The sequence below is a fragment of the Coloeus monedula genome (assembly GCF_965178545.1).
Source record: "Coloeus monedula genome assembly, chromosome: 8".
NCBI lineage: Eukaryota > Metazoa > Chordata > Aves > Passeriformes > Corvidae > Coloeus > Coloeus monedula.
In genome coordinates this window covers 7,808,558-7,833,988 of record NC_138788.1, presented here as the reverse complement: position 1 = coordinate 7,833,988, position 25,431 = coordinate 7,808,558, and the positions used below count along the sequence as shown (strand labels likewise).

The 25,431-nt window shown below is 42.5% G+C and overlaps 1 protein-coding gene across 1 annotated transcript in view; it reads left to right on the top strand.

The window, feature by feature from the left end:
- The first annotated feature begins 6,839 nt into the window (after positions 1 to 6,839).
- The window catches only part of BICC1 (BicC family RNA binding protein 1), a 91,713-nt gene continuing 73,121 nt past the window's right edge, over positions 6,840 to 25,431 (top strand). Inside the window, exon 1 of the mRNA XM_082285849.1 lies at positions 6,840 to 7,171. Coding sequence (XP_082141975.1) covers positions 6,970 to 7,171 — 202 coding nt within the window. The 5' untranslated portion in view covers positions 6,840 to 6,969. The remainder of the gene's footprint in view (positions 7,172 to 25,431) is intronic.

The window sequence follows — 25,431 nt, the reverse complement described above, 5'->3', positions numbered from 1 at the left end:
GATAAAACCCCCACAGAGGAGCAGTTGTTTCCCAAGCCTTTAGAAACATGGCTATAGCACTCTTTCCTTTCATGCCTTCATTTAAATAGAATAAATGGAAAGAAGTCTTTATGTTTAATTGTATGAAGTCTTCTGATGCATTTTAATGGCTCAAATATGCCTCTGTGTATTGCTAGGTCTTGGGCAGAGGAAAGCACACACCAAAAAAGGAACAAGCATATCCATACCAGAAAGAGCCATGCAGGGAGCCCACACAGGAACAAGAGACGGGCCAGGAAACCACCTACCTACAACGCAGAATCACCCTCCCACCAGGCCAGAGACACAACACAAAACTGAAACCCAGAGAAGCTCAAACCAGGAATAAGAGTGCAGGGTCAAGCTTAAATGGAGCTCCTGGGCCCATGGGTAGAGGGTGTCAGGTGGGGCTGATTGGGGCAATTCAAGCCTGTTAGCACTCAGAGCCTGGGCACTGCGGGAGAGGGGCTGCCCAGGGCTCAGGGATGAGTAGTTGAGAGAAATAAAAGCAACCATGTTCTAAGTGCTAAATATATCCAGGTGCTTTTTACAGAATAGTGACTCACCAAGTGCAAACAATTTTATAGTAATGAAGTCAGTTATAAGACTTGTATGAAAGAAACAAAACAAAACAAGAAACCCTGAAATCCCATTTTTCTGTTCAGTTTCTGATAGCTACCCCAAGGCTGATCTCAGCAGCTATTAGCCTTTGCTACTGCAGGGGAAGTGCATTAATTACTTCAGCCATTTTATACAGTATGAAAGCCTTGAGTGACTGAAGGAACCTGTGCAGTGTAAAGGAGATTTTCACTTAGTTGAGAGACTACTATAATAATTGAATAAATCTTATCTGCTGAGACAAACAGAAGAGTAGATTTTTCTAAATGCATCATTGTTAAATGCAGCATTTTAGCTTTGCAGGATGCTAAGAAGAATGTACACTACATATACCAATAATAACAAACAAAAATAACCAGAATATTTCTAATAAAGAAGGTTGATCCATTTGGAACCTGACTCCAGAAAACACCTTTACCTATCTGTAATTTTATTTCCATTAGTTTACAAATGTAGAGGAAAACTGCTTCAGTATATATTTAATTTAAATTGAAGTATTAACTCCCCTCAATTGCAAACTTACATCAGAATTTATTTCAGATACCCTCGCCTTCAATAAAACCACTTTTTCCTGTTTGACACTTTCTGTGAGTGGACTAGAAAGAACATAAAACATCTAAAAATCACCTGTGAAGATTACAGTGGCATGAGGCAAGTTTCAAAACAGAAGTATTTTTTCTTAATCCAGGAGAGCTTTTTTCCAGTGGCTTCTCAAGAAGAGAGACAACTTTTCTTGTTCTTAATTAAGGAAAGAACATGGTTAGCAAATTCAGGATTTAGGTCACAAACCAACTTTTCCTTATTTACAGATTTGTAATGCAGTTCCTTTGACAGCAATGTAGGATGTTACCTGACATGACAAGGAGATTGCCAGTGCAGGATTATTGCACTCATTCTTTTTGGTTCTTTAGAGTGCCATCTTCAATTCTAACTCATGCTCTTATTTATTAATTACTCTCCTTACAAATTAGGCAATATCGATAATTTTTTTTCTGTTTGGTAATATTTAAATCTCTCATCATAGTATTCTCTAATTAGATTTAGAATGTGAACTATGACTTTGCTTCTGAGAGCCAAAACAGACAGGTTGCACTCTCGCCAGAAAGTGCCCGTGCCATTTCCAAGAGTGAGAATTCCTGGACTTCTAAGCCTTGTACATTTGTTTCTAATTCTCCTAACATTTCAGAAGAGACAAGGTTCACACAGTCCATCTGTTGAAAAATCTTCCAGAGATTAAGATGTTTAAAACTGCGTGGCTCTAATAAATAACAGTGTACATACAAGGTTGTACAGCACGTTGAATGTTACCAAATGTTAACACCTCGTGTGTGCTCAGTCAGACTATTAAGCCGAGGTTCAATGGTTTTCTGTCAGGTTCACCAAGGCTGTATTTATTTCCCTGCTCATTCTCACAAGCATTAATGGCTCTCTTTAAAATCCTTTGGTGATGGGTGAGGTACCAGAAAACTGAAAAAGGTCAAATATAGTGACTGTTTTTAAAAATGCAGGAAAGGAACCAATAAATTCTAGACTAGTCAGTTGAACTTCTTCTCCCAGAAATATTCTGGAGGAAAAAAAAGTAATTGGAACAGGTAATTGGAATAGGTAACCTAATAACAAGAGTTATACGCAGCAAGTGTCATATTCTATGACAAGAATAAATCCTACCAGACTAAGGTGCTACTGTAGCAAACCAAAAATGTCTACAGACAGGGGAGCAGCAGCAGAGACCGTAATTCAGGACTTCAGCAGAGTTTAAATCCTATTTCCTGTATCGTTCCCATAAAATATACCAAAAACTGTCAATGACATAAAAATGTATAATAAGCATCCCCACACAGGAGTTAATGTTGTGACCATTAAGATGGAAGGATGTATGAAAATAGACAGATAGTCTATCCTGGGCCCATATCTGTTCTGTTTCATTGATGATTCTATGAGAAAACTGGACTTATGCTTCTGAGAGGAGTAAAAACTGAAGCTGCAGAAGTACAGCATTAGTGCAAATAGATGTCAAAAACCCAGGAACACAATCTTTAAGAAAAAAAAAAAAGGGATTAAATTCATTTGGGACAAGACCAGGAGACCATGCTGAGCAACAGTAATCAACACCGAAAACATACATCAAAGAACCACATTTGTTGAACGATGGCATTTTCAGAAAAAGACCTGGGGGTTCCAGTTCATGAACACAAGCCAAAAATGCCGTGCAGACAGGATAAGCACTCCATAAAAATGAATAATCAGGAGTACAGGTTGTGAGGCAGCTGGTAAGACCATGCAGTTCTGTCCAGCACTAGTCAGGCCTCGGCCAGGGTATCCACTCCAGTTTTGTGCTTGTATTTCAAGAAGGATGTAGCCTACTATGGAAAGAGTTCCTTGCAGACCCACAAGAAATACGACCTCTGAGAATCAGCTGAAAGACTTAGGAGTGTCTAGCTTAATGAAGGTAACTCTCAAAGGTTAATCAATGCTTGATAAAGGTATTCCTAAGCACCAAAGTCTGATAGAAAGGAGATATAATTCATTCCTTGTGTCCATGGTGGACAGGACAATAACTAATAGCTTTAAGTTGCAGCAAGAATAATTCAAGTTACTTATTAAAGGGAGAAAATACTTCTTGATGGTAAGTGAAGCATAGGAATTTCCTGGATAGGTCACGAAGACCTCATCTTTAGAAATTGTAAAGGAGTAAATAAAAAAATATCTATCAGGAATGAACTCAGCATAGTTAGGAGATGAATGAGATAAACTTTTTGTGATCTCTTTCAATCTTTTTTATGGTTCCATGATTCAGTATAGCTAAAAAGGTGTTTCAGAATTTCTCTGCCCTTATGGTTAGAAAAAGAATTTATCTGGGGAATTTCTAGGGGTGGAAAAGTTTTTATAACAGCTGTGGAGGATGTTTTATTTATTTGCTGGTGGGCCTTAAGTGCACAGTACTTTAGAACACAGTAGGCCACATTATATTATTCTGAGAAATTTAAGTTAATGGGACTCACTTGGGGAATATGGCATAACATCATGAAAGACAAAATATTATGGGCTCTTACTTCAGCAAAATAGTGAATGCAAGAAAGCCTTTCAAAACACCACCAGCATTAATTTTCACCAGCAATAAACCTCTCCCAAATAACAACCCCCAAATTTAGCACTCTTTCCAGAAGAGCATTTCTAGATACTACAGATGATGAAAGAATCTGTGTGCTGCCTTCTCCTTCCCCACACTCACTTTGCAGCTTTCCAAACCACCCTTTTTGCACCCACCTAGGGAACTACAGAAAAGAGCACTTTGCTTCACTGTGGCGCTGTGGAGAAATTTGAGATCAAGAAAAATAAATAAATGCAAGCTCTGCAATACAGGCTGTGCTATATTAGTGATAAATTACATTGTCTTAGTGGTCCATTTATATTTAACTTCTACCTCTTGGGCCCGTGGAGTGCAGACACACCCAGCCATCAGCTCCATGCATTGGGAGCAGCCCCAAAGCAGACCTGAACACATCCAACGGTGCTCTCTGCATGGTACACCAAAATGAGAAAGATCCTGTTATTCTTTTCTTTGATCAAGCTCCTGGCCCCAGAAAAATGGCCAACGTAAATTATATGTGCCAAAGTCAACTTCAGCTGATGTTCTTTCTAGCCATTTGATCTTGTATCTGCCAACTTCCACCCATTTCCCCAATTTTATCCACATTTAATATTATGTAGCCATTAAAAATGTGTTTTTCTACTTAGTTCAAGTTTTCTGTGTAACAGGCATTTTATTCTTCCCCTGCAAATATACTAGGAAAATAAAATGTCATTTATTCAATTGAAGTGGTAGAGTACTGAATTTAACTATAATAATGCCTAATCACTGTATCCTTCTTAAAGCATTTATATGGATTTAAATAGGAAATTAAAGAGTTTACTTCTTTTTTTTTAATCTAAAAGCACATTAAGAAAGGGTTCTTTTCAGTGAATAAAAACTAAACTGTGGACATAATTATATTTAAGAGGTCTTTGATTGATTGTATTATTTATATGGCTGCTGAAAAAAAAACTACTTCTGGGCTCAACCAATTGATGGGAAAGAAGATTTCTGTGGTTGTATTGCAGGAATGGATAAAACACAAGGAAAAGGACATCCTGGATTTCCTACTCTGAGGATCTCTGACTGTAAATCTCACTAATTTTTGAGTGGAAAATACCCAAATAATTGTTTTGCTCAGAGGAGCTAAGCACCTGTAGCTGTTGTGGATTGTAATTGGTGCTGTCAACACTCATGACTCGTGAATATTTGGATTGTGCAACGCACAGGTCCTGGTATCTAGAAGACCCACAACTCCAGCTGATGTTGGTCTGGGGTGAGGCAGCACGCTTTGCTGAATTTCAAGTTGTTTTGATAAGGGCAGTGTTCACTTTACCATCTGAAAAAAAAAAAAAAAAAAGGTGCTTAATGACTGTAAACTTCTTAACTGGGAAGGAAAAGACTTTCAGTCTTTCCTGAGACTGCCCCACACACCTAAAATGAGATCACACTACAAGAAAACATTAAGAGAAAGGGAGTTTGCACTGATTTCATGACCTGCATGCGTATTTTGTTCTAGTGTTTTTGACTTTAGACATTTTATTTCCCGGGGCCATGAGAAGTATCAGAAGATCTTGTGAGCAGTGAGTTGCCTGCAAGCTGCTGGCTACCATCCACAGAGGATGAGACCACAAGGATAATTAAACACTACAATTAAATACTAGAAGTTTCCACTAAGAATACATCACTCCATGCACGTAATGTAGAACTGGAATCCTGGGTGTTGTAGAATTCATACTGTCATGGAACTAAGTGGGAAATACATGAAGACTCAGTAAGGCAAAACTTGAACTCTGTAAAAATGAGTGCACTTTGAGACTGGACACAGTGCAGGCCCCATCTAGCTGGAGTACCAGCAAATCTCCTCACAAATGTTCACATGATAACAATTCAAGTTGATGTTATCAATGAGGTGAGTTCACCGTCACGTCAGCTGTAATTTCTGTATTGGCTTCCAGAGTGCGCCCAGCAACCTGGTTTGGCCACCATAAATGCATGGATGCTCCAGCTCTGGAGAGGACAGGTATCTGCAGTACTGCAGGGTAGGACACCTTGTGGGATTCCTGACCCAGTGCTGCTGGATCATCTTCTATCTAGCAGACTGGAAAACAGCACAAAACAGTGATTAATTAAACAGAAAGCTTTTGTTGGAGGTAGTGCTGTGTAACTTTTTTTACCAGAGAGGATTCCTCTGATTCAGTAGAAACAACACAGACCCAAAGAGAGCAGGGTGTCCATTCTTACTCTTGTCCAGGTGATTTGGGCAGTCACGCTTGGGCAGTGATCCGCTTCCCGGGCAGTGTCCGGCTGCGGGAACAGCAAAACGCCACCACTGCCACCAGGCCAGTGTGGCAGCCCATGCTGATGTTTCCTCTATACCACTGCGTGCTTCTGGGCTGAAACTGTTTGCAAAGTGGTATGAACTGTGCCGGTGTACATCCAGCTGGGATTCTGGGTGTGGATAAACACAATTCTGCTGGAACGTGAGGGACACATAACCCAGTCTCTTGTGCTGCGGCACAAGGCACTTCTCCGTCACGAGGCTTCGTGCAGCGAAACGTCCGAGCGGGGAGCCAGGCCCTCCTCCCCCGCGGGACGGGATGTGCCAGCCAGGGCACCACGCAGTGACTCCGGGACGCGCGGCAAAGCTGCGGCGAGCTGGTCCCGCCGCGCACAGCGGCGCGTTTCGGGATCGGCTCCGGGCACGGGGTAACCCAGGACCGCCACCCGCCGGTCCTGTGTGTGGCCCGGCACCGCACGGTCGCTGCCGACCCGCTCACAGGGTCGGCGGGTCGCCGGATCCGGGGGGATCCCGGCTGAAAGGGCGATCCCAGCTGGCCGGGGACCTCGGCTGGCAGAGACCCCTGCCCAGCGCCCTGAGGCGGGGGCGGTGCCGCTGGGGGCGGCGGCATCTCCCCTCTCCTCCCCTGCCCTCCCTCCGTGCCTCCCCGCCCTCGGCCGGGGCCGCAGCGCTGCCCCCTCCCGCCGGGGATATCCCCGGCCCCTCCCCGGCGGGCGGCGGCCCAATGGAGGTGGGGATGCTGTGCGGGCTGCGGGCGGGCTGGGGGCGCCGCCGAGCCGCGGACGCCGCCGGGCCGGGGCCGCGCTCACTCGGCGGGGAGCCGCGGGCAGAGGCGGGCGGCGCCGGGGCTCGGTGCGGCGGCGGCTGGGATGCGCCGGCCGGGCGGCTGTGGGGGCAGATAGCGTCCCGCGGGGAGGCGGCCGAGTGGGGCCCGGGGCGGCGGCCGCCGGGCAGCGCCATGGCGGCGCAGTGCGACCCGCTGAGCGGGTACCTGCCCCAGCCGCTCTCCGACCCGGGCTCCAACAGCGAGCGCAGCGCCGACTCGCCCGCGCCCGGCTCCGAGGAGGACTCGGCCGGGCCGCCGCGGCCCCTGCACAGCCCCGAGTGGGGCGAGGAGCGATTCCGGGTGGACAGGAAGAAACTGGAGGCCATGCTCCAAGGTGAGGGCGGGAGCGGCGGCGGTGCCCGGGGGGCGCGAGGCGGTGGCGGCGGCCGGGAGGGGCGAGAGGGGGCCCCGGTCCCCGCCATGCCTTGTCCTGGCTCCCCCTTCCCCGCCGGAACGGGAGCCCCGTCCTGTCAGCTCCTTCCTCGGGCGCTGGACGCGGGCCTGGGTCGGCGGGAGCCCCGCGGGCCGGTCCCGGCTCCGGGCGCTGTCGTGGCCTCCCGCTCTGCCGGGGGAGGCGGCTCCTTGTGCCCCCGGTGCGGAGCCGAGCGCCCCGGCCCCGTACCCCGGGCTGCCCGGTGCCGCTTGGGGCCGCGCCGGCGTCGCGGATGGTGCCGGTGCCCTGCCCTGCCGGGGCTCGTCCCGCGCCGCGGGGCTGCGGCTCGCAGGGTCCCGGTCCCTCAGAATTCCAGCGGTACGAACATAACATCCCGCTCGGGCAGGGCGGTGCGGGCTCTCGGCTTTCGAGGAACGGGCTAGCGGGCAGGGAGCCGCTGGAGCCGGGCGTCCCGGCTGGAGGAGGGGGCACGGCTCCGCAGAGCTGACAGCGGCCGCCGCTGCCGTGGGACCGGCTCGGCCCTTGGCTCCGCTTTCTGGGATTTTTTATTGAAGTTTTTTTTCTTTCCTTGAGGCTACATATTTTGCTCCAGTATGTTTTGAATTATCTGACTCTCAGTGGAAGTTACGTAGGCAGCTTTTGACAAAACAGGAGTAGTAATTGCTGGTTTTGTTGCTAAAGAGCACATGAGTAGGTTTGAACCAGTTGAGGATGCTGCTGAGCGGGGTAATTCCCCCGGGGTATTCCTGTCTGGTCTGAGGAGCCCGTGAGAACCGAGGATGAGTTTCAGGCCTTACAGTGTCAAATCTTAAGGTGCGTTTGGATCAACAAGAAGAGACGGTGGTGATTTCAAGAGGGCGCTTTTTCCTTTCTAATTACTGTTTTGTAAACATTTAATGTTACACTAACATGGTAACTCACATATTTATGTACATTTTCAGAACAAACAGACCTGACAAATGTTTCACGTGGCATGTCACAAGGAAGGCATTTCAGTCACTTACTGGAAGTTTTAGGTGCTCCCTACATGAGCATCCCCTGTCAAGGCTCCTGCCTTCCTCCCTGCAGCGGTGGATGGGAGGCTGTGGGAGCAAGCAGGGGAACAGGAGCCGGTGAGTTGGGTTGGTCACTGAAGAGCTGCGGTTTGACTTGGTGACTACAATGATTGGAATTTTTTTAATTGAGATGCTCTCTCCTGGGGGTGAGTTAATCTTTAATCAGTTAATACTTTAGTGCTAGTAGAAAAATCTCATTATGTAATGCAGTAAAGAGAAAGGAATTTGGAGAAACAGAACAGCAACAACTGTTTGTAAAGACGTGCTCATCAAAAGTGTCTGAAAACCAAAACCACATGGGTGTTTCTGTGTAAGAAGTGGTAGAGAAGGGTCAAAAGTTAGAGTTCAGTAAGAAGATGAAGGTTGCCTTAATTTTTCCCTCTAATAGCTAAATAAATTTCCATTATCTCATCTCATCCCTCACACAGTCCTTTCTTCTACTGCCCAAGGTAGTAAGCATGAAGAGGTAAACAAAGCTCCCAAGCAGAAACCAAATACTGTATAGGTTGTGTGACCCAGCAGAAGACAGTGTCAAAATAGAAGACTTTCTTTGCTCCTTTTTCAAATTTTCTTATCTTTATAAGAAGAATAAAGTAATAAAAGGTATATGAGTGATAGAGCACAGTGAGTAAATGCAAGCAGAATACTGCCTGCTTTTTGATGAGAGGTTGCTGTGTGCCCTGTCTAGAATACACATGCTTCAGGTGATGGTTTGAGGAGGTTTTGCATCAGATAGTTACCCTTGTTGTGACCAGAAGTTTGTTGGACTTGGTAATAAGTGGTTTTATGTGAAAATCTGAACTGTCTGGCTTAGTGTTAATGAAAAACTGCTTATTAGGAAACAAGAAGCAGACATAGTAGTCCTTTCTCTCAGAAAACCGAACTGTTTGTTAAACATTGTCACTTTCTGTCACTGTCCTCTCAGTTTCCTCTCTGTACTTTGTAAGTATTTGTCTCATCTCTTGGCTTACTAGCACCTCAAGCACCAAGCAGCTCTGTCAGCTCATCGTGAAGCCAGATCTGTAACTGGTAACCAGAAATTCAGAGTCAGTTGTGCTACTGATTACAAGCCAAACTTGATTTTCTTTTTTAACTTCTCCCACCCTCCCCACCTTTTGTTTGTCTCCATCTTTTGGGAGTGGAAACTTTGACTTGCCTTCGTAGGAAAGGGACAATGGAAAGGAAGTAGTGTGAACTATCTCCAGAAACAAACTTCTGTTAGATAATTTGTAGGGTTGTGTTCCCTATGGTTTCTAATACCAGATCCTTCACTGGAAGTTCTTAAAATATGCAGAAGTTGCATTATGGAAGAGAAACATCTCTGTAATCCAAGTGGTGATGAGCAGATTTCTTATTTCCGAAAGTTAGCCAATTTTTTACACTTTTTTTTAAATTCAAGTTGGTATAAATACAGCTTTTTGTTCATATTAGATGCTTAAAGGCTCCTCTTGCTTTTACCAGCTGTTAGAGAGCTTGTTCACATTTGTGAAAGTTACTTTTTAAATGATTAAAAAACTTAGAATCTCTTCTAGTGATCTCCACACCTTTCTTGTAATTTGGAAGAGTGAGAATGCGTCATCTTTAGTTCAGTTGTCTTTAAAGCCAAGTTTGAAAGAGCATCTGTTGAAGAAACTTATCAGGAACTGTTCTCATTCTTGCTTGGAGGTGCCTTGGTGGCTTTTTTTTGGCTCATCAACCTCTGTTGTTTGCTGTGCTAATCATGAAATGTAAGAAAAACTATCTGGGAGAAAGGATATGCAGCAGCTCTGTGTTCAGCTCGGTGCTTCTGTTACTTTTTGCTTTGCTGAATTTTATATGTGTTGCTGCTGTGGTTATTTTCATCTTTCCCACAGCTGATGGTTTGTGGACAGTTTCCTGGGGGCTGGGGCTTATCCCAGCGAGGCTCACCTGGGAATAGCAGACTGCAGCTCAGGAGGGGACTGGGGCACCTTTCTGTGAGATACAGAGTAACTGCAGTAAGTGCTGTAGCAAGAACTCCTCTTTCAAAAAAGAGTTGCAGGTAGTTTGCTACCAGTTGTATCTGAAGCAGAAATCAAATCTGACTTGAGGTGTCAGAAAATTTTGATAGATTTGAGAGTGCTTCTGCTACCTTCCCCCCCCCAAAAATAATTGTGCTGGTATTTTCCGAACGCTTCTGTTTGGAATATCAGAAATTGCAAAAGCTGTGGTAAAACCCTTGAAAATACGATTTTTTTCTTGTGTCCATCTTCTTTGTACCACTGTTTTATTACTTGCACATAGGTGACTGGAATCATGTCCCTTAAACAAATCTCAGTCTCTACAATGGGGTGTAAGCTCTCTTATGCTGCATGTCTTCATCAGAGTTGGTTAAACAGATATTTCCAGAATAATTTTTTCTTCTAGGAGGCCAATCTGAGTAAAGCAGTTCAGCTGTTCTCAGCAGTGAGAGAAGATGGTATTTCCTAGTAGCCCAATTAATTACAGCTGCTCTGCAAAAATTCTGGTAAATGCTCAGGTGACTTCATATTGTGGGATGATTTACTTAGTGCATGTTTGAGTGCCTGTTACCATAGCAGCTGAGTATTATTATGTAAAAATGCAGAACAGTAAACTTAGGAAAGCTGTCCAGAAAGTATAATCTATCAGCTAATGTTGCAGCAATCAGTAGGCTTAGACAGGTTGGCCATGAACACTAAAATAACCCAAACCAAAGAAAGCAACACCTTTTTTTGCTTGCATGGTGTGTCTCATATTTGGTTACAGAATGTTATGCCAATCTTGCATTTCAAATAATCCTTTTTCTTTGTTATGTTCTTTAACAGACATATGTGATTTGTGTGGTTTAAGCACACATGGTTAAATATTTTGTGACTTTATAATGCACTATCACATGATAGTAGCTTGGTTAAAAAAAAAAAAAACAAATCCATGCTGTTTTTAATAAGAGTCTAAACCTAACAATGATGTGTGGCCCCATATTATATATGGCTCTTTCAGTAAAAAACAAAACTGTGCTTGTTAAAATTCTGTTCTTTGTTCTGTTTTGGATTTTTTTAATGCATCGTTTTTCATTTTGAGGACTCTTCAGAGTAATTTTAATTAGGGATCTAAAACTTTATGGGTGGTGGCTTTTTGTTCTGTGTTTTTATTGGTTTTGTTGGGATTTTTTTCCCTTATGAGGTAATTCAGCATTTGCCTGACTATTTACTGATAAACAAACACATTAAGAAAAGCACAGACCTACATGCCCAGGGAACTCTGTGGAGCACTCAGCAGCACAAGCACCCAGTTTGCTCTTGAGCCCATCTTACAGAGCAGGTTGTGTTGCTACCAGGTGGGCACCTTGGAAAATAGCAGTGGATTTAGTACTGGCTATACTGGTTATGTCACAGTGTAGCTGGAGTAGGCCAGAATTACAGGAATCACATCAATCTGAATTTATGTCATGTAGACTCAATTTCTAAAAATAATAGTGGATCACTGATTACTTTCCAGACCGTTAGGATAGAAGTGCTGTAACAAATTCCCTATGAGCAGCCAGTGCAAGCAGCTTGTTGAGAGGCCTTTGCATAGCTCTGTCCTGCCATTGCAGCATTGGGTGAGCTCTCCCCCATTCTACTCCCTCTGTTTTGGTGCCCTTTGCCTGTCATGGGGAGCCAGAAAAATACTCAGCTATTAATTTTCTGCCAAAACAAGCTCTATTTTTCTTTGGGGGGGGGGGGGGGGGTGACATGAATACTTAGATAACTTTTTTGCACAGTTTCATCCAGGCGAAACTTACTGTAAATCGATTGTTAATTCCTTTGCCTAAAGGTCACCCTTGAGACCATTGTCTGATCTTGATTGTACTTATGCAATGCCTCTTTCTGATGCCTGGATGATAACCAGCTTTGTTTGCTGATCCATCAGGTGAAACTTGTGTTTAAACAAGTGTATTTTCCATACTTAATGCATAACTGTTGGAAAGTTTACTCCAGTACTTTTCACAGCCTCCTCCACTAGTTTGTTTCGTCTACAGAGAATGATAAATCGATAAGTGTGGCAGGCAAATCTTGGGGGAAGAGGAGTGGGGGGAAGAAAAGCACTTTTATTTGAATGTGTTGAAGAAGACAGAGATATTCTAAGAAACCCAGGCCTCTACTGAGTGCTACAAACAATGGCTTTATTAGAGGCTGGACCCTAACAATATGAATTTTGAGCAAGTTGGCTGCCTAACAGGCAATCATAATGGCCCTGACTCTGATGGTTTATGTGCAGGGAAGGCAAGCTCTGTGTTACATTTTTTTGGGGGTTTTATGTTTAAGCGGGAATTACTGATAGTCCCCTGGATTTTTGGGGGGTGTTTGTGATGGTGGCAGAAATCTGTACAATAAAACTAAGTGTACTGTGGTCCTTCAAATAACTAGTGTACCTTGCTTGCAACTGAAGTTAAAAATACTCAGTGCTGTTGATTTATACTCCTGTTTACAGTTCCCATGTCCCTGTTGGAGCTCCAAGGGTTGTGAACTATGTTTTGTCTCTGACCAGATTCATACTGAAATATCTCCCTCTTTATTTTAGTGGCTCCTAACCACAGTTGCTTTTCCTAGAGGAAGAATATGTGGGGTTTTTCTACTACATTGTGAGATTTCTGTTGGTGGTTTTTATTATATTTTGTGCCTTGTAATGTGTCAGCATAACCTATACAAGGACATAGTTGTGGGGAAATTGGAACCTTCCTAATAGCATTTACATTTGGTTTTTAACTTATATGTAGCAGGAAAAAAGAATCCAAGTTTTGTCAGGTTTTCAAATCCCTGAAGTGCTGAATAGTCTATTTCTACAAAAAATAAATACATGAAATGCATTTGTGTGACTTGTAGTTCTTGCATTCCATTATTAACAATTGTAATAATACCACTTTCTCAAGTTTCAGTGTTCAAGTAGTACAACGGACTATCATGGTTTGGCATGAGCTGCCGAGTTAAGTATTGCTGGCTTGCACATTCCTGTTGGTTATATTGTAATCTTTACCTCCATTGGAAAATATGTCCTATTTTGAGTACTCATTTCAGGCTCTTGGCTTTATGCCTCTCAAACAATGAAACATGCTAGTTTTCTTTAATTTCAAACCTCTCTGTTGAAGAACTAATAGCTTTTTTTTAAAACATTTTTACAGTAGTGACCTTTACTGTGAAGACTCTGTGGTGACTTTCATGCACTTTGAGCTTAAAAACTAGTATGACTACACGAGTTGGAGTTCAGCTAGAGAAAATAAGCACACCTAATAAGCTATCTGAAGGAACGAGCCCCTTGATTTAGGGGTTTCTTCTCTGAGATGCTACCTATTAATCAGTGGTAGTTTCTAAAATAATTTTGACTTAAGCAATTCAAACCACTCCTTGCACATAGCCTCAGCTTTTGTTCAGTATTTGTTTTTGTTTCTTGTCTCTGGCCCGGACCAATATGAGTGTATTGCATGAGGCAAAGGAACTCTTCATGTTTTGGTGCCTTTATAGCTGATTTATGCAAAGATGTCTGCAGTGATACCCTCTTTACTGGAATAGGAATACATGATTTAAAAAGAAATAGTTTCATGTTAAAGTTTTATTGACGTTTTGAAGGAACGCTCCTGAGTGAGAGTGTTACCTCACTTGATAATACAGTCTAAGGAATCTTAATAAACAACAAGTTCTCTCATGTGTGAAAGCAGTTTTTGGATACTCTTGATGTCTCTGCAGGAAGAGATGGGTGTGATGGATAGGGGGTTGAAAACAAACACGTAACAGTGAACACTAGGTGTCTGAATAGGTCACTTGCCTGGTAGCATCACTTCATTTGATTTTTCTGCTGCAAGCCAGATTTCATGGAGAGGCTGATGGGCATGTAGCAACACTGGTCTGTCCCATGTTGTCCTGCTGTGCAGCTCTACTGTAATAGACACTAGAGTGTAGCAACTGGGAAGGCACACCATAGGCATGTGCCTGCAGGACTGCTACAGGAAAACCTCTACTGGGAAAACCCACGTGTGTGGGTACATCCCTGAAACACCCGATGGTAATCCTTGAATAGCAGACAGTGGAACTGCAGGGTTGTGGTCTCCCTCATGCTGGAGGGGTGTGGTGGGATAGTTCTTGGGACTGGAGTCCTTCAGTGACAGGGTCTTTAGGATGCACAGTGGGATGCTGAGGAGGATGTGGGGGAGTGGCAGGATTGCAGGGAGCTCTGTCTTGGAGCACACCACCAGCTGTTTGAGAGTGCAGGGTCAGGAGTGCTGGGTGCTTTTACAGGTGGCTGCTAAGACCATCTGATTGGGAAGAAGCAGCAGATGGGGCCTCAAACAACTGGAGGGAGGCTCCTGTTAGCAAGCCTCAATCCCCACAGAGGACTTTAACCCCTCTGTTCCCTGCTGGGACAAGAGCCTGGCAGGACACAAGCCATGGAGGTGGTTCCTGGAATGATTTTGTGACAGCTTCCGGATCAAGGAGGTCACAGCAGGAGCTGGTTTGCTGGGCTTTCTGCTTGCAAGGAAACATTAATCATGGATGTGAAGATGGAGGGCAGCCATTCAGAGGGACCCTGACAAGCTGGAGAAATGGCCCAAAGGAATTTCACAAAGTTCTGCAAAAGGGAATGTGAAGTGCTGCACCAAGGGAGAAAATAACTGCCCCAGGTTGGGGCCTGACACACTGTGCAGCCCTGGTGAGACACATCAGGAGTGCAGCCCTGGCTTCCCCAGTGGCAGAGAGACATGGGCATTCTGGAACAAATCCAGCTAAGGGCTGCAGTGCTGAGGGGGGACTGGAGCAACTGACACCGGAGGAGAGGCTGAGACGTCTGTGATTGTTTATCTTTAATCTTGAGAAGGCACAGGGAAGACCGTATGAATTGTGTGTGTCAGAGGATATAAGCAGATGGAGCCAGAGTCTTCTCAGTGGTGCCTGACAGAACAAGCAGAAAAATGTCATTTTATGACTCTTCCCCTTTTTCTGAAAAGGAAATAATCCATTAAATCTGCAGACTTTTCAGGTTTTGCAGTGTTCAGTGCTGAGGTGAGGTCACTGCTGTCTCTTTTGGACAGCAAAGGAATCAAAGGATTCTTAACTACAATTTAAATTGTTGAGTTAAAATACTAAATCTGAGATTGGACTGTAATATTAAAGCACAGTGTTTATTAATGTTAGGTATTGAAGATGACTAAAAATACATTTTTCGGTAAATCCTTGGTTAGATACCAGTAATAAAAATAGCAGTTTGCAGCCTGAAAGTGTACCCCAGGGTTGATAAAATTGTGATTGAGTTAGGGGTCAATTTGCCTTCCTCAGGGCATTGAGAAACATCTGCTGGGAAAAATGGTCTGTGCATCCCAGCTTTAACAGTGCTGGTAGGATTTGGTTATGCTGGCCCCCAGGAAGGGAAGGCGATGGCTGGGACAGGCAGCTGCCAGGGTGGGTCCTGGTTCTCATGCCTACGAGGGATGCTGGGTGCTGTGTTTGGCTGCAGATTGTAGTTTTGGGGTGCTCTGGCCCATGGGAGCACTACTGGAAGGTCCCTGCAGCCTGGCTGGCTGAGCTGGGACACAGATCTGCTGTGGCAGCGCTTGTGTGCTGCTGCTTTGCTGCCTTCAGACAGTTTTTGAAGTGTTCATCATGCAAGGATGTAGCTGTGGTTAGCTCTGTGTGCTTCTCACCTGCTAGAGATTTTGCTGAGGCTTTATCAGGGTTTGTTCCCAGGGATGGGATAAACTAACTGCATGTTCAGTGATGACTGAGCAGTGGGAGCTGGCCGTGGGCTGGAGTGGCCTTGCTGGTTCCAGTGGTGTAGTTCAGGGACTCTGTGCTCTGGATCACACTACATCCCACTAAACTTTGTGTTCCTGCTGATGGTATGTGAGCAAGCTGTGAAAACAGGACTTGGGAGTGCAGCTGGGATTGGAGCGCAGTCCTGTTATCTCTACTGCTTGGATGCCGTTGTGTAAACCACAGAAGTACACGTTGCTCAATTCATCCTTCCTGGAAGTGTCTTCCTTGTGCATGTGAGTGAGAACAGGAGGTAACTTGTTCTTCAGGTTTCTTTTCCTTGGAGCTTGAAAGGCTTGTAGAATATCTTTATGAATGTATTGCTTATGGTGAGAAGGACAATAATAGATGATGCATTTAAAAGGCATGAGATTTCCAGTCATTCTGACTACCTCCCAAGTGGCCAGCTGCCAGCAGCTGTGTCTTGAATTTGGCATCTTGAGATCAACAGTTTATAAATGCTGTGGAGTAAAACTGTAAAACTCTTTTTATTACTTAGCTTTTTTTTTTTTTTTTCTTTTTTTAATTGCCCAGGCTGATATTTTGATATTTCCTAGAACTTTAAAAATCAGATTTTGGACCATTCCTTTAGCGACTGTGTACTTCTGGGGCACACTGGTCACTTGAGGAGGTGCTTTCCAGGACACCCACACAATCTGCCATCTGAAGATGTTTTGAAGATGAAGTTAGCCCTTGATTAGCGATGCTTTTGTATGCAGTTAAATGTTTTAGCCGTTACCATTTCTAGAAGGGCTCAGATGCAGTCTGGTAGAAATTTTACTGGACTGGAAGGAATAGTCTCTGGTTTGCTGCTTTGAGACTTCGAAAAAATTGCTTTTCTTTTCCCCATCTGATTTGATTGCTGAGCCTTTTCCCAGAGATAGGAAGGTGGTCAGTGTAGCTGGTGCCAGCCACAAGGTACCTGCATTCCCCACTCTGATGCAATTCCAGGGCTTGCCTGATGTGTAAAGGTTGCAGTAAAACTAAAGAAAAATACTTCTTCTGTATAAAATTAGATAAACTTGTATGGAGAAGCTTTTTTATAAATATGAATGTATGCAGTGAGTCCCTATTCCTCTTTTGGCTTTTTGCCTGTTGGGAACATGTGTAGATGCAAATGGGGCATGAGCCATCCATTTTCCATTTACTAAATGTCTCTGCAGGCCAGGACTCAGAGGCTTTGCAAAATCTTGATTCCATTTTCTCCTAAAAAGATGAATCAGGTCTGTAAGAATGGTTTTCAAGGAAAAATAAGCAGCAATCATTGTGCTTGTGTGGTTATTGTCAGGCTTGAAGTATGTAGATGCTGAGGAATGTTTATTATACTGGGGCTTTTATAGGTACTTTTTTTCCCCTCATCTCATAGAAAAGTTTTTCTGGTTGGTTGGTTTGTTTTCCTGTGGCCCTGCCCAACATATTAAGAAGCTATGGGTTGATAATTTTTTTTAGGTCTTTCATCAGTCCTTCTCTACAGCTTTTTAACTTGCAAAAAATAACTTCTATTTGTAGGAGTTATAATGCCACAGGGTTTTTCTCTAGCTGCTAAAATGTTACAGGGGTTTTGAAAGCAAAAAATTATAAATAAGAGTATCAAGGAAAGAAAAAAAAGAAGCCTCATTCCAGATCATTCAAGTGAAATATATCTGCATATTCAAATGATGTACTTTAAAAGATTGAGCTATGTGTTTTCTCACTTACTTGGCACAAAGTATGTGTAAAAGCTTCAACAGTTATCCATATTAGTGATGAGATCACAAGCAGAACAAACCCAAAATACCGTTCTGCTGCTTGTGGAACAGCTCAGATCATGGGCTTCGTCTGTTTAAACTTGGTTCTTAGAAAGGAATTATGCTAGATTTCCTTGTGAGGAGAACTTGCAACATTTTTATAATCAAGTTGAGCTAAATGGTCTCTGTAGTACAACATATCTGAAAATTGGTATGAAGCCAAGTAAATCTGGTCTGAAAGAAGCAATGTTAAAAGATAATTGGAGGGAGAAGTTGGTAACACTAGTGGCTTATCCTGTTGTTTTTAAGTGCTGCTTTTGTTTTCTGGAACATGTACATACGTCTGTGCTGTTCTTACCTCACAGTCACACAGTGGGTCAGGAAAGGACCATGGGGTCATCTATTCCTACCTCCCTGTTCATCCCAGAGCACATGGCACAGGACTGTGTCCAGCTGGGTCTGGAATATCTCCAGTGAGGGATATTCCACACCTTCTCTGAGCAGTCTGTCCCAGTGCTCGGTCACTGCACAGAAAGGAAGGGATGCCTTAGGTTTTAACTTTTATATTTTTCAGATCCTGTGCTGCTTATTATGTAACTCTGAAACTTCATACAGCCTGTTAGCTACTGTTCTCTCATTCTGGTTGGACACAACAAACCCTCTCTAGGTTTGCACTTCAAGGATGCCTTGTTGTCCCAGGCCCTGAAATATGTGCACTAAAGCCTCTGAACAGGGGGCACACTTGGGGTAATTACTTCATTGCCTGAAATTGTTATTGGAGAATTAACCCTGATACACAAATAGACCAAACTTAAAAAATGTGACAAACTCGTGTCCCAGGGTCCTTGTTGGGTGTAGCCTCTTCACTGCCCAAGGTGTACCTTTGAAGGCCTTCAATAAATACCTGCTTTTATTCTCTTAATCTTGTCTAGCCTCTGTTTTCAGGTAGCCATTTCAAGACATCAGAAGTTCTTCCTCGTGTCCAGGTGGAACTTCCTGGGTATCAGCATCTGCTGTTGTCTCTTGTTCTACCTTGCTATGTAAAGCTTTAAATTTCTTGATTGTTTTGATAGTCTAAGGTTCCATGGTGATGTTACCATGTATTCCAGAGTTTTAAATAGATTTTCACCTCTTCCTTTTTTGTTTATAAAGCATTTTTTAATTCTACATACAGGCGATATTTTTTTTTTACATTTTAAGCAAACTTTGGTTAGGGAAATCTGTGTTACCACTCTGAATTAGTGGTTTAACCTTTAAGCTTGCCTTTTACCTTATTGCCAATCCCTTGGTGTCAATGGAGGGCTTTGATTATGTCTATTTTGATTGGCTCTGTTCTGTTCAGGCTGTGCCTGCAATAAATTTATGGCAGTTGAATATGTGAGATTGGTAACTTAAGACCAAGCATCTTGAGAGATGGAAAAAATAATTCCAAAATTAATATTAAGTCAATTATAAGTGATGCAGTGAAACATTCTTACATTTAGTTAGATTGCTGTCTTCTGAAGATATTCCCCGTGACCTTTACGGTGGGGTTTGTGTTCCTTGAGGGTCTATAAAGTGAGATGCAGGGTAATTAAACCAAGAGCTTTGTTGTAAGAGAGTTCTTGTACAGAACACAACACTGTGGTACAGAGCCATGATGAGTGAAAGATGAGCCATGTGCTGAACAGAAAGAGGTTAAAATCACCTGTGTTTAAAACCATATCTCTTAGATTTAAATGGAAAAATATACATATGTATTTATGTGTAGTTGAAACGAAGGATACATTTGCATGTCACCCTTGCTGTGATGTGAAGTCCTTTGTTTCATCGAAGGAATATGAGACTTGGTCTCTCTTTTCCTGGATGTGTAAAGCACATCCATGGGTGAGAAGTGCTATAGAGTGGTGAAATATTAAATTACATTAGATGGCCTTTGTTTATATGCAGCTGAAGCAGTTAAAATAGCATTGATTTAAAGAGTCTGGATGTGGAATACATTTTTAAGATACTGTTTTATATAGTGGAAAAGAATCCTGCTATGTCTTTAATTTTTTAGTTAAACAAACACAAGTGCTGTTTCTCCTTAGTAAATTTACTTCCGGAGTGTATATAAAATAGTGGATAAGAGAGAATCTGTTTCTAATCTGTTCCATGTGCAGAAACAGTGAGTAAATTTGATCAAATCTTTAGTTCTTTATAAGCAATTCCTTTCTGAAATACGAACATATTCTGCAGCATTTTCTTTTCTTCCTCTGTGTGGAAGACATTACTTTACCATCATTAGAGTGCAGAATACATGGATTCTCAATATGTGTGAAATTTTTCAATGCACTAAACAATTGAACATGTAATGATGTTTTCTGGGTTGCTTAGCAGCACTCAGGTTTTTTACTTTAAGTGGTCTTCAGTGACATCTTTAGATTGTTCAGAGACTTGGCAGAAATAAGAAAGTCATTCCAGTGTTTGAGACATGAGGAATCGTTTAAGCTGTGGAAAAAAAAGAGTAGGGTTGGCTTATTGTAAAGTTTTGTATATATTTAATCATTTACAAAACTTTATATTGTGTGTTCTTGTAAATGTGAGTGAGTGCTAGAAGATTATTCTGCTGGATTTTAAGTATAGTTTTAGGTATTTACCACCTGAAAGATGCAAACTCAGACAACAGATAAATTGTATCTGACTGAAGGTTTTTTTAATTGGTTTGTATGTAGTTGGAAGTACGTTTTCTGTGTTTATGTAGAGAGCTGAGGGTTAGTGTTGTTTTGAGAGTGTAATACAAACCAATTAAAACATAAAATGTTAATACACTTTTTTCCTCAGAGGATATCAATTGCATATTTGCAGGAATCTTTTCATTGGGTGTCTCTCCTGTATCACTGCAGAGCTTCTGTTGGCACTGCCTTCCCTCCAGGCTTGAATAGCCAGCAGAGAGTTTGAGACTGGTTTTAATAACGTGCTAAAGAATTAAATGCTGTCAGCTTCGTGCTACAGTTCTGTGCTGCCTGAGGCTGCTTTTGGTGTCTCTCTTCCCTGCTCCTGCTTTCTGCATTGCGTGAGTTAAAGGAATGTTCATCCTCCAAGTGGAGCAGTGGCTTGGGTCTGGCCATTCCAGGGCTGAGTGAGGCGTGGGAGCAGCGAGTGGCTGAGTTAAAGGAAAGATTTACACAACTGCCCATGCAGGTTAGCCAGACCAGAGGGTTAGTGCAGGGTGTCCAAGCCAAGTTTTTCAGACAGATAGGAAATACTTGCAAAGTGGGAAATCTCGGGACCCAAGAGGCAAACGGAGACGTGACTAAGAGGATTATTAAAGTCCAGTAGCTTTGGATGTGCACAGGAAGGATCTCCCCATACATCGCACGGCAGCCAGGCGCGCTGTCGGGAGAGGAGCTGCTCAGTGCTTCTGTTCAGCCTCTCTTCCGCTCTCTTTCTGTTTGTACTGTTTTATGGGCAGAGAGGAGGAGAAACTACTCACCAGCTCTGTTCTGCTGCCTCCCAGCAGCATGATGGATCGAGATCCCTTGGAGCACATTCGGCGTTTCTGCAGCTGGTACCCAGACTTGGGGCTGCTCCGCTTCATGTGAGTGAGAGCAGGCCAAGAGCAGGCCAAGGGCAGGCAGGGAGAGCTGGGAAGCTGCAGGGGCTGGATGAACACTCAGCTGTGTTCCATCCTCTCCTGAGCTGCCCTTTCAGATAGTGTAGATCATTGGTGAGCATCACATTTGAGTATAGGCTTTGGTGTAGATGCTTTGCTGTGTACCCACCTCGGCTGGGATTCTTTCCGTGTGATGTGTGTCTCAAAACAGCAACTCTGGTTCATCAGGCCTGCCTCACTGGCATGGAGGCAGTGGCAAGATGGTTGGGATATTTGATATTTTGGGTGCATTTTGTTTGCTGCAATAAAGCAAAGTCAGATGGCTCAGTGCATGCTGACTTCCATGTTAAAGATGTGAACTGGAGGACTGTGGTGTAGAGCTGCTGGTCAGGTGTCAGTCAGCCTGGATTTGCATTGTTCTAATCTCAAGAGAAGAGCCACAGCCACAAAATAATTTTTGCAGTCTTCTGGATGACAGTGGAGACTTTAGGAGTGTAGTTTTGCATACAGCTGAGTATCACTTTGTAAGGGATTGATGTTGTGCTGTTCTACTCATCTTAATGTCTAGCAAATGATTAAAAAATAATTGGGGGAATACACATTTTTAAAGTAGATCAATTTTACCTGGTGATGTGAAGGTAATGGTAAACTTCTGGATGAAGCTTCTCATTCTGAAACACATGAAAGTCCTTAGTATTTTGCATTTTGTTGTAATTTAACCCATCTTCCATCATTTTAATAATCAAAGGAGTAGGAATGTGCTCTTAACAATGTCTAAGTAATTTTATGTCCTGCAAAAGAGTTTAACATCAGCACAAGTGAAAACATGGTTCTCTGTTCTAATTATAAAATAAAATTATCTTTGTGGTCTCTTGTGATTCACAAGTGATGTAGTCTTCTCAAACATTCTGCTCTAGGGCTGTATTTCTTTTAGTTCAGAAATACAAAGTCAGTTTTTATTTTGAGGTAGTCTATGAGTTAAACCTTATTGAATTTAGATAGTATCTGAACATTATTGAGGACAGAAGTAGAGGTGAAGATGCTGTTTAGGAGGAAGACACCTTTTCTGGTAAGTTAAATAACTTTGAATTCAATTTTTTTAATGTGCTCTAATGACACTTGTTTGTTCTTCTGTAAGTGGTGGTTACTGCTGCAGGTGGATCCCAGGTCAGCTCCTTTTGCTCAAGTACACACTAGTTTGGGATGTTTCTGGCAGGAACTGGTTAACTGCTGCAATATAGAGACTGAAGAGCACTGAACACCTTGGGGCACAGGTGCTTGAGCTAGCTCAGCTCCCTGGTGCTATTCCTTCAGCAATATTTCTTCAGAATAATTTCCTTTTCTGGAGAACCCTCTCTGATCTGTGGTCAGGTGGGCTCATGTAGGCACAGTGAGAGCTGGTTAACATTTCACTGTGGCAGCTTAGGCAATGGCACTAAATCTGCTTTTCTTTTCTAAAACAAAGTTTTTCTTCTGACCCCTTAAATTTGGTGATTATTTTTCATCAACTTACAGAAAGGATTTGTACGACTTTCTGCACGTTGGTTTTGCCAAGGTTGTGGGTTTGTGGTAGCCGAGCAGTCTCATGATTTCAGGGTAACAACTTAAAGAGCTGAAAAGCATTTTATGGTGAAATCCAGTTGACCTGTAACAGAATACCCAAATTCAACCAAAATCAAAACAGAAGAAAAAAATGCAAACAGGAAACGTTGCTTTTTTTGGCAGTCTTAATAATAATGGCTTATGAACTCCAGAAATGGAGTACACCATCCAGACTTTCACCTCTGTTAATTCTTTATGGTTTGGGATTTTTTTAAAATTATATGTGGTTGAGATAGGCAGAGACTTTCAGAGTCTAGTGAGCTTCTTTGTAACTTCTGGCTGTTAAAATGAACTTTACTCCACAAGAGTAATTTATAAACCTACATGCTTGTCCTTACAGAACAATCTACTGGTCTCCATACAAATTAATTAGTCCTAATTGTATGCACTGCCTCATTATTTTTAGTAATGTGCCAAAAAAAGCAAACAATAGCCAAATTGTGTTTTAAAGGGACAGCTCAAATTGTTGAAATAGCTCTGGTAAAAAAAAAAAAAAAAACCAGCAGGAAGGAAGAAGCATAAATTAAGTGATAAAGTCATTGCTGGCACAGTAGAAAGCACAGTACTGTCATGTTTATCTGAAGAACAGCATGAATTGTGAAGATTGGAGCCACATCTGATGGGTTATCCCTGTGCTATTGCATATAAGCAATAAACTATATGCAGTTGATAGTTGCACTCCTGTATTATTTTTGAGCTCAAGATTAAGTGCTATTGATGGTATATATTGTCTTTAGAGTAAATAAGGTGCATGTGTTTATAATTTTACTGTTTTTAGAATATCTGGATTTCAATATCAGGAGATGGTGTTCTGAATATTGGGCTTGCATTTCTCTGAGTATATCGACTTCTTTCAACTGTAAAGGCAGACTTGATATAAAAATCACCCACAGTCTCTGCAAACTTAGGGACTTGGAAAATTCCTAGGGATTAATTGCAACTCTAGGAAGACCCAGTTAAATAAAGTCAATAGTAGGAGGCTTTGCTTAATACTTATCATGTGTGGGTAGGGCTGTGTTTGCCATTTTTCTGCAGGAGGCACAGTGTAGTTTATTCTGAGTGGACGCTTCCACTGTAGGGAGGGTTTTTCTGAACTGAAAATGCCCATTTTCCCTGGTGGTGTTTGCATGTGCTGTGTGACAGCAGGGCTGAGCATGGCTTCAGTTCCCTGTATGGGGACTTGTTCTTACCCTTTCTCAACACATTTATGATTCAAGATCCCTGACTCTACCAGTGTAACTTAGTGTTTAACCTTCTTCCTCTTCCAGTGCAGTCTCCTGCTGTTTACTCTGCTTAAAGACTCCTGAAACATGAACTTCCCAAACATTCAGCAGGGGAACTAGAGCAGCAAGTCCTCAGTTTTTTCCCTTTCTCCTTGGTTTTAAAGCTAATCCATTTTAACTGCAGGAAGAATGTATTTCTTTCTGTTGGCTGCTTTCTGCACAAAGCTTTGGTTCACATTGTGGAACATCTTGAAATCTATATAATTGTAATGGAAAAAGAATGTTAGGAATCTTTTGTGGACAATTTTTTTTTTTTCTCAAAGCAGAGCTTTCTGGATGGCGAAGAGCAAAGGCTGTCATAGCTTTTTAAACATTTTTGTTCTTCAGTAGCAGGCATTTTCATATTCAAGGGCTCTGTGATCTATCCTCTCCTTCCTTTCTCAGGAAAATAATTGTTGGGTTGGCAATTTTAAGTGAAATAATAGCCTTAAATTTTCAGTTTTCAGCTTGTGGTACAATGCTGCTTTGTTTTGTTTTTATTTTTCTCCTGGATGGCTTTGTGGCTTATTCAGCATTATTCCAGGCTTTGCATAGTTCTTGCAAACCTGTGGGAATACTGACCTGGCTTTTTCCATCCTGAGCTGCTCTGTGTGATTAAAAAAGCTGAAATGAAGGTCAGAGGCTCAATATATTGAGAACAGCACAGTTTGAGGTTGTTCTGTGGAGGGAGTTTTTTGTCAAATTAAAAGCATTAGGCGTTATGTTGGTTTTATTATATATTATATGTTTACTATTACCTATTTTTATTTTTTTTTAACTTGTAAGTTAACTTGTGGAACTTCCAAGAACTCTAAGTCTCACCCAATATGTGAAAGACTTCTTTCCTGAGGGCCTGATAAAGCTTAGAGGAAGTAACAGAGGACTTGGAAAATGACAGGTTTTTCTGTGATTGTGATACTTTCCTGTATGCATTGCAATTTGGTGTTGAAAAAGTACATGGCTTGAAATAGTCATCAGAGAGAAAGTGAGGCTGAGTTACAGCCTGTTCACCTCTTACATAAACTGTGTGTTTCTTACTGGGGGGGTTTTGCTCCTGCTATTCATTGTTCATCATCTACTACACATTTTGATAGAGAATGAAAACCTAAAGCAATTTTTTTCAATATTTCTTAACTGGATCTGCTTATGACTAGAACAAGGCTTTGTTGCATGTTTTATTTTTGTTTTTAAAATGAACTACTAGCTGGTGTTCACTGGAA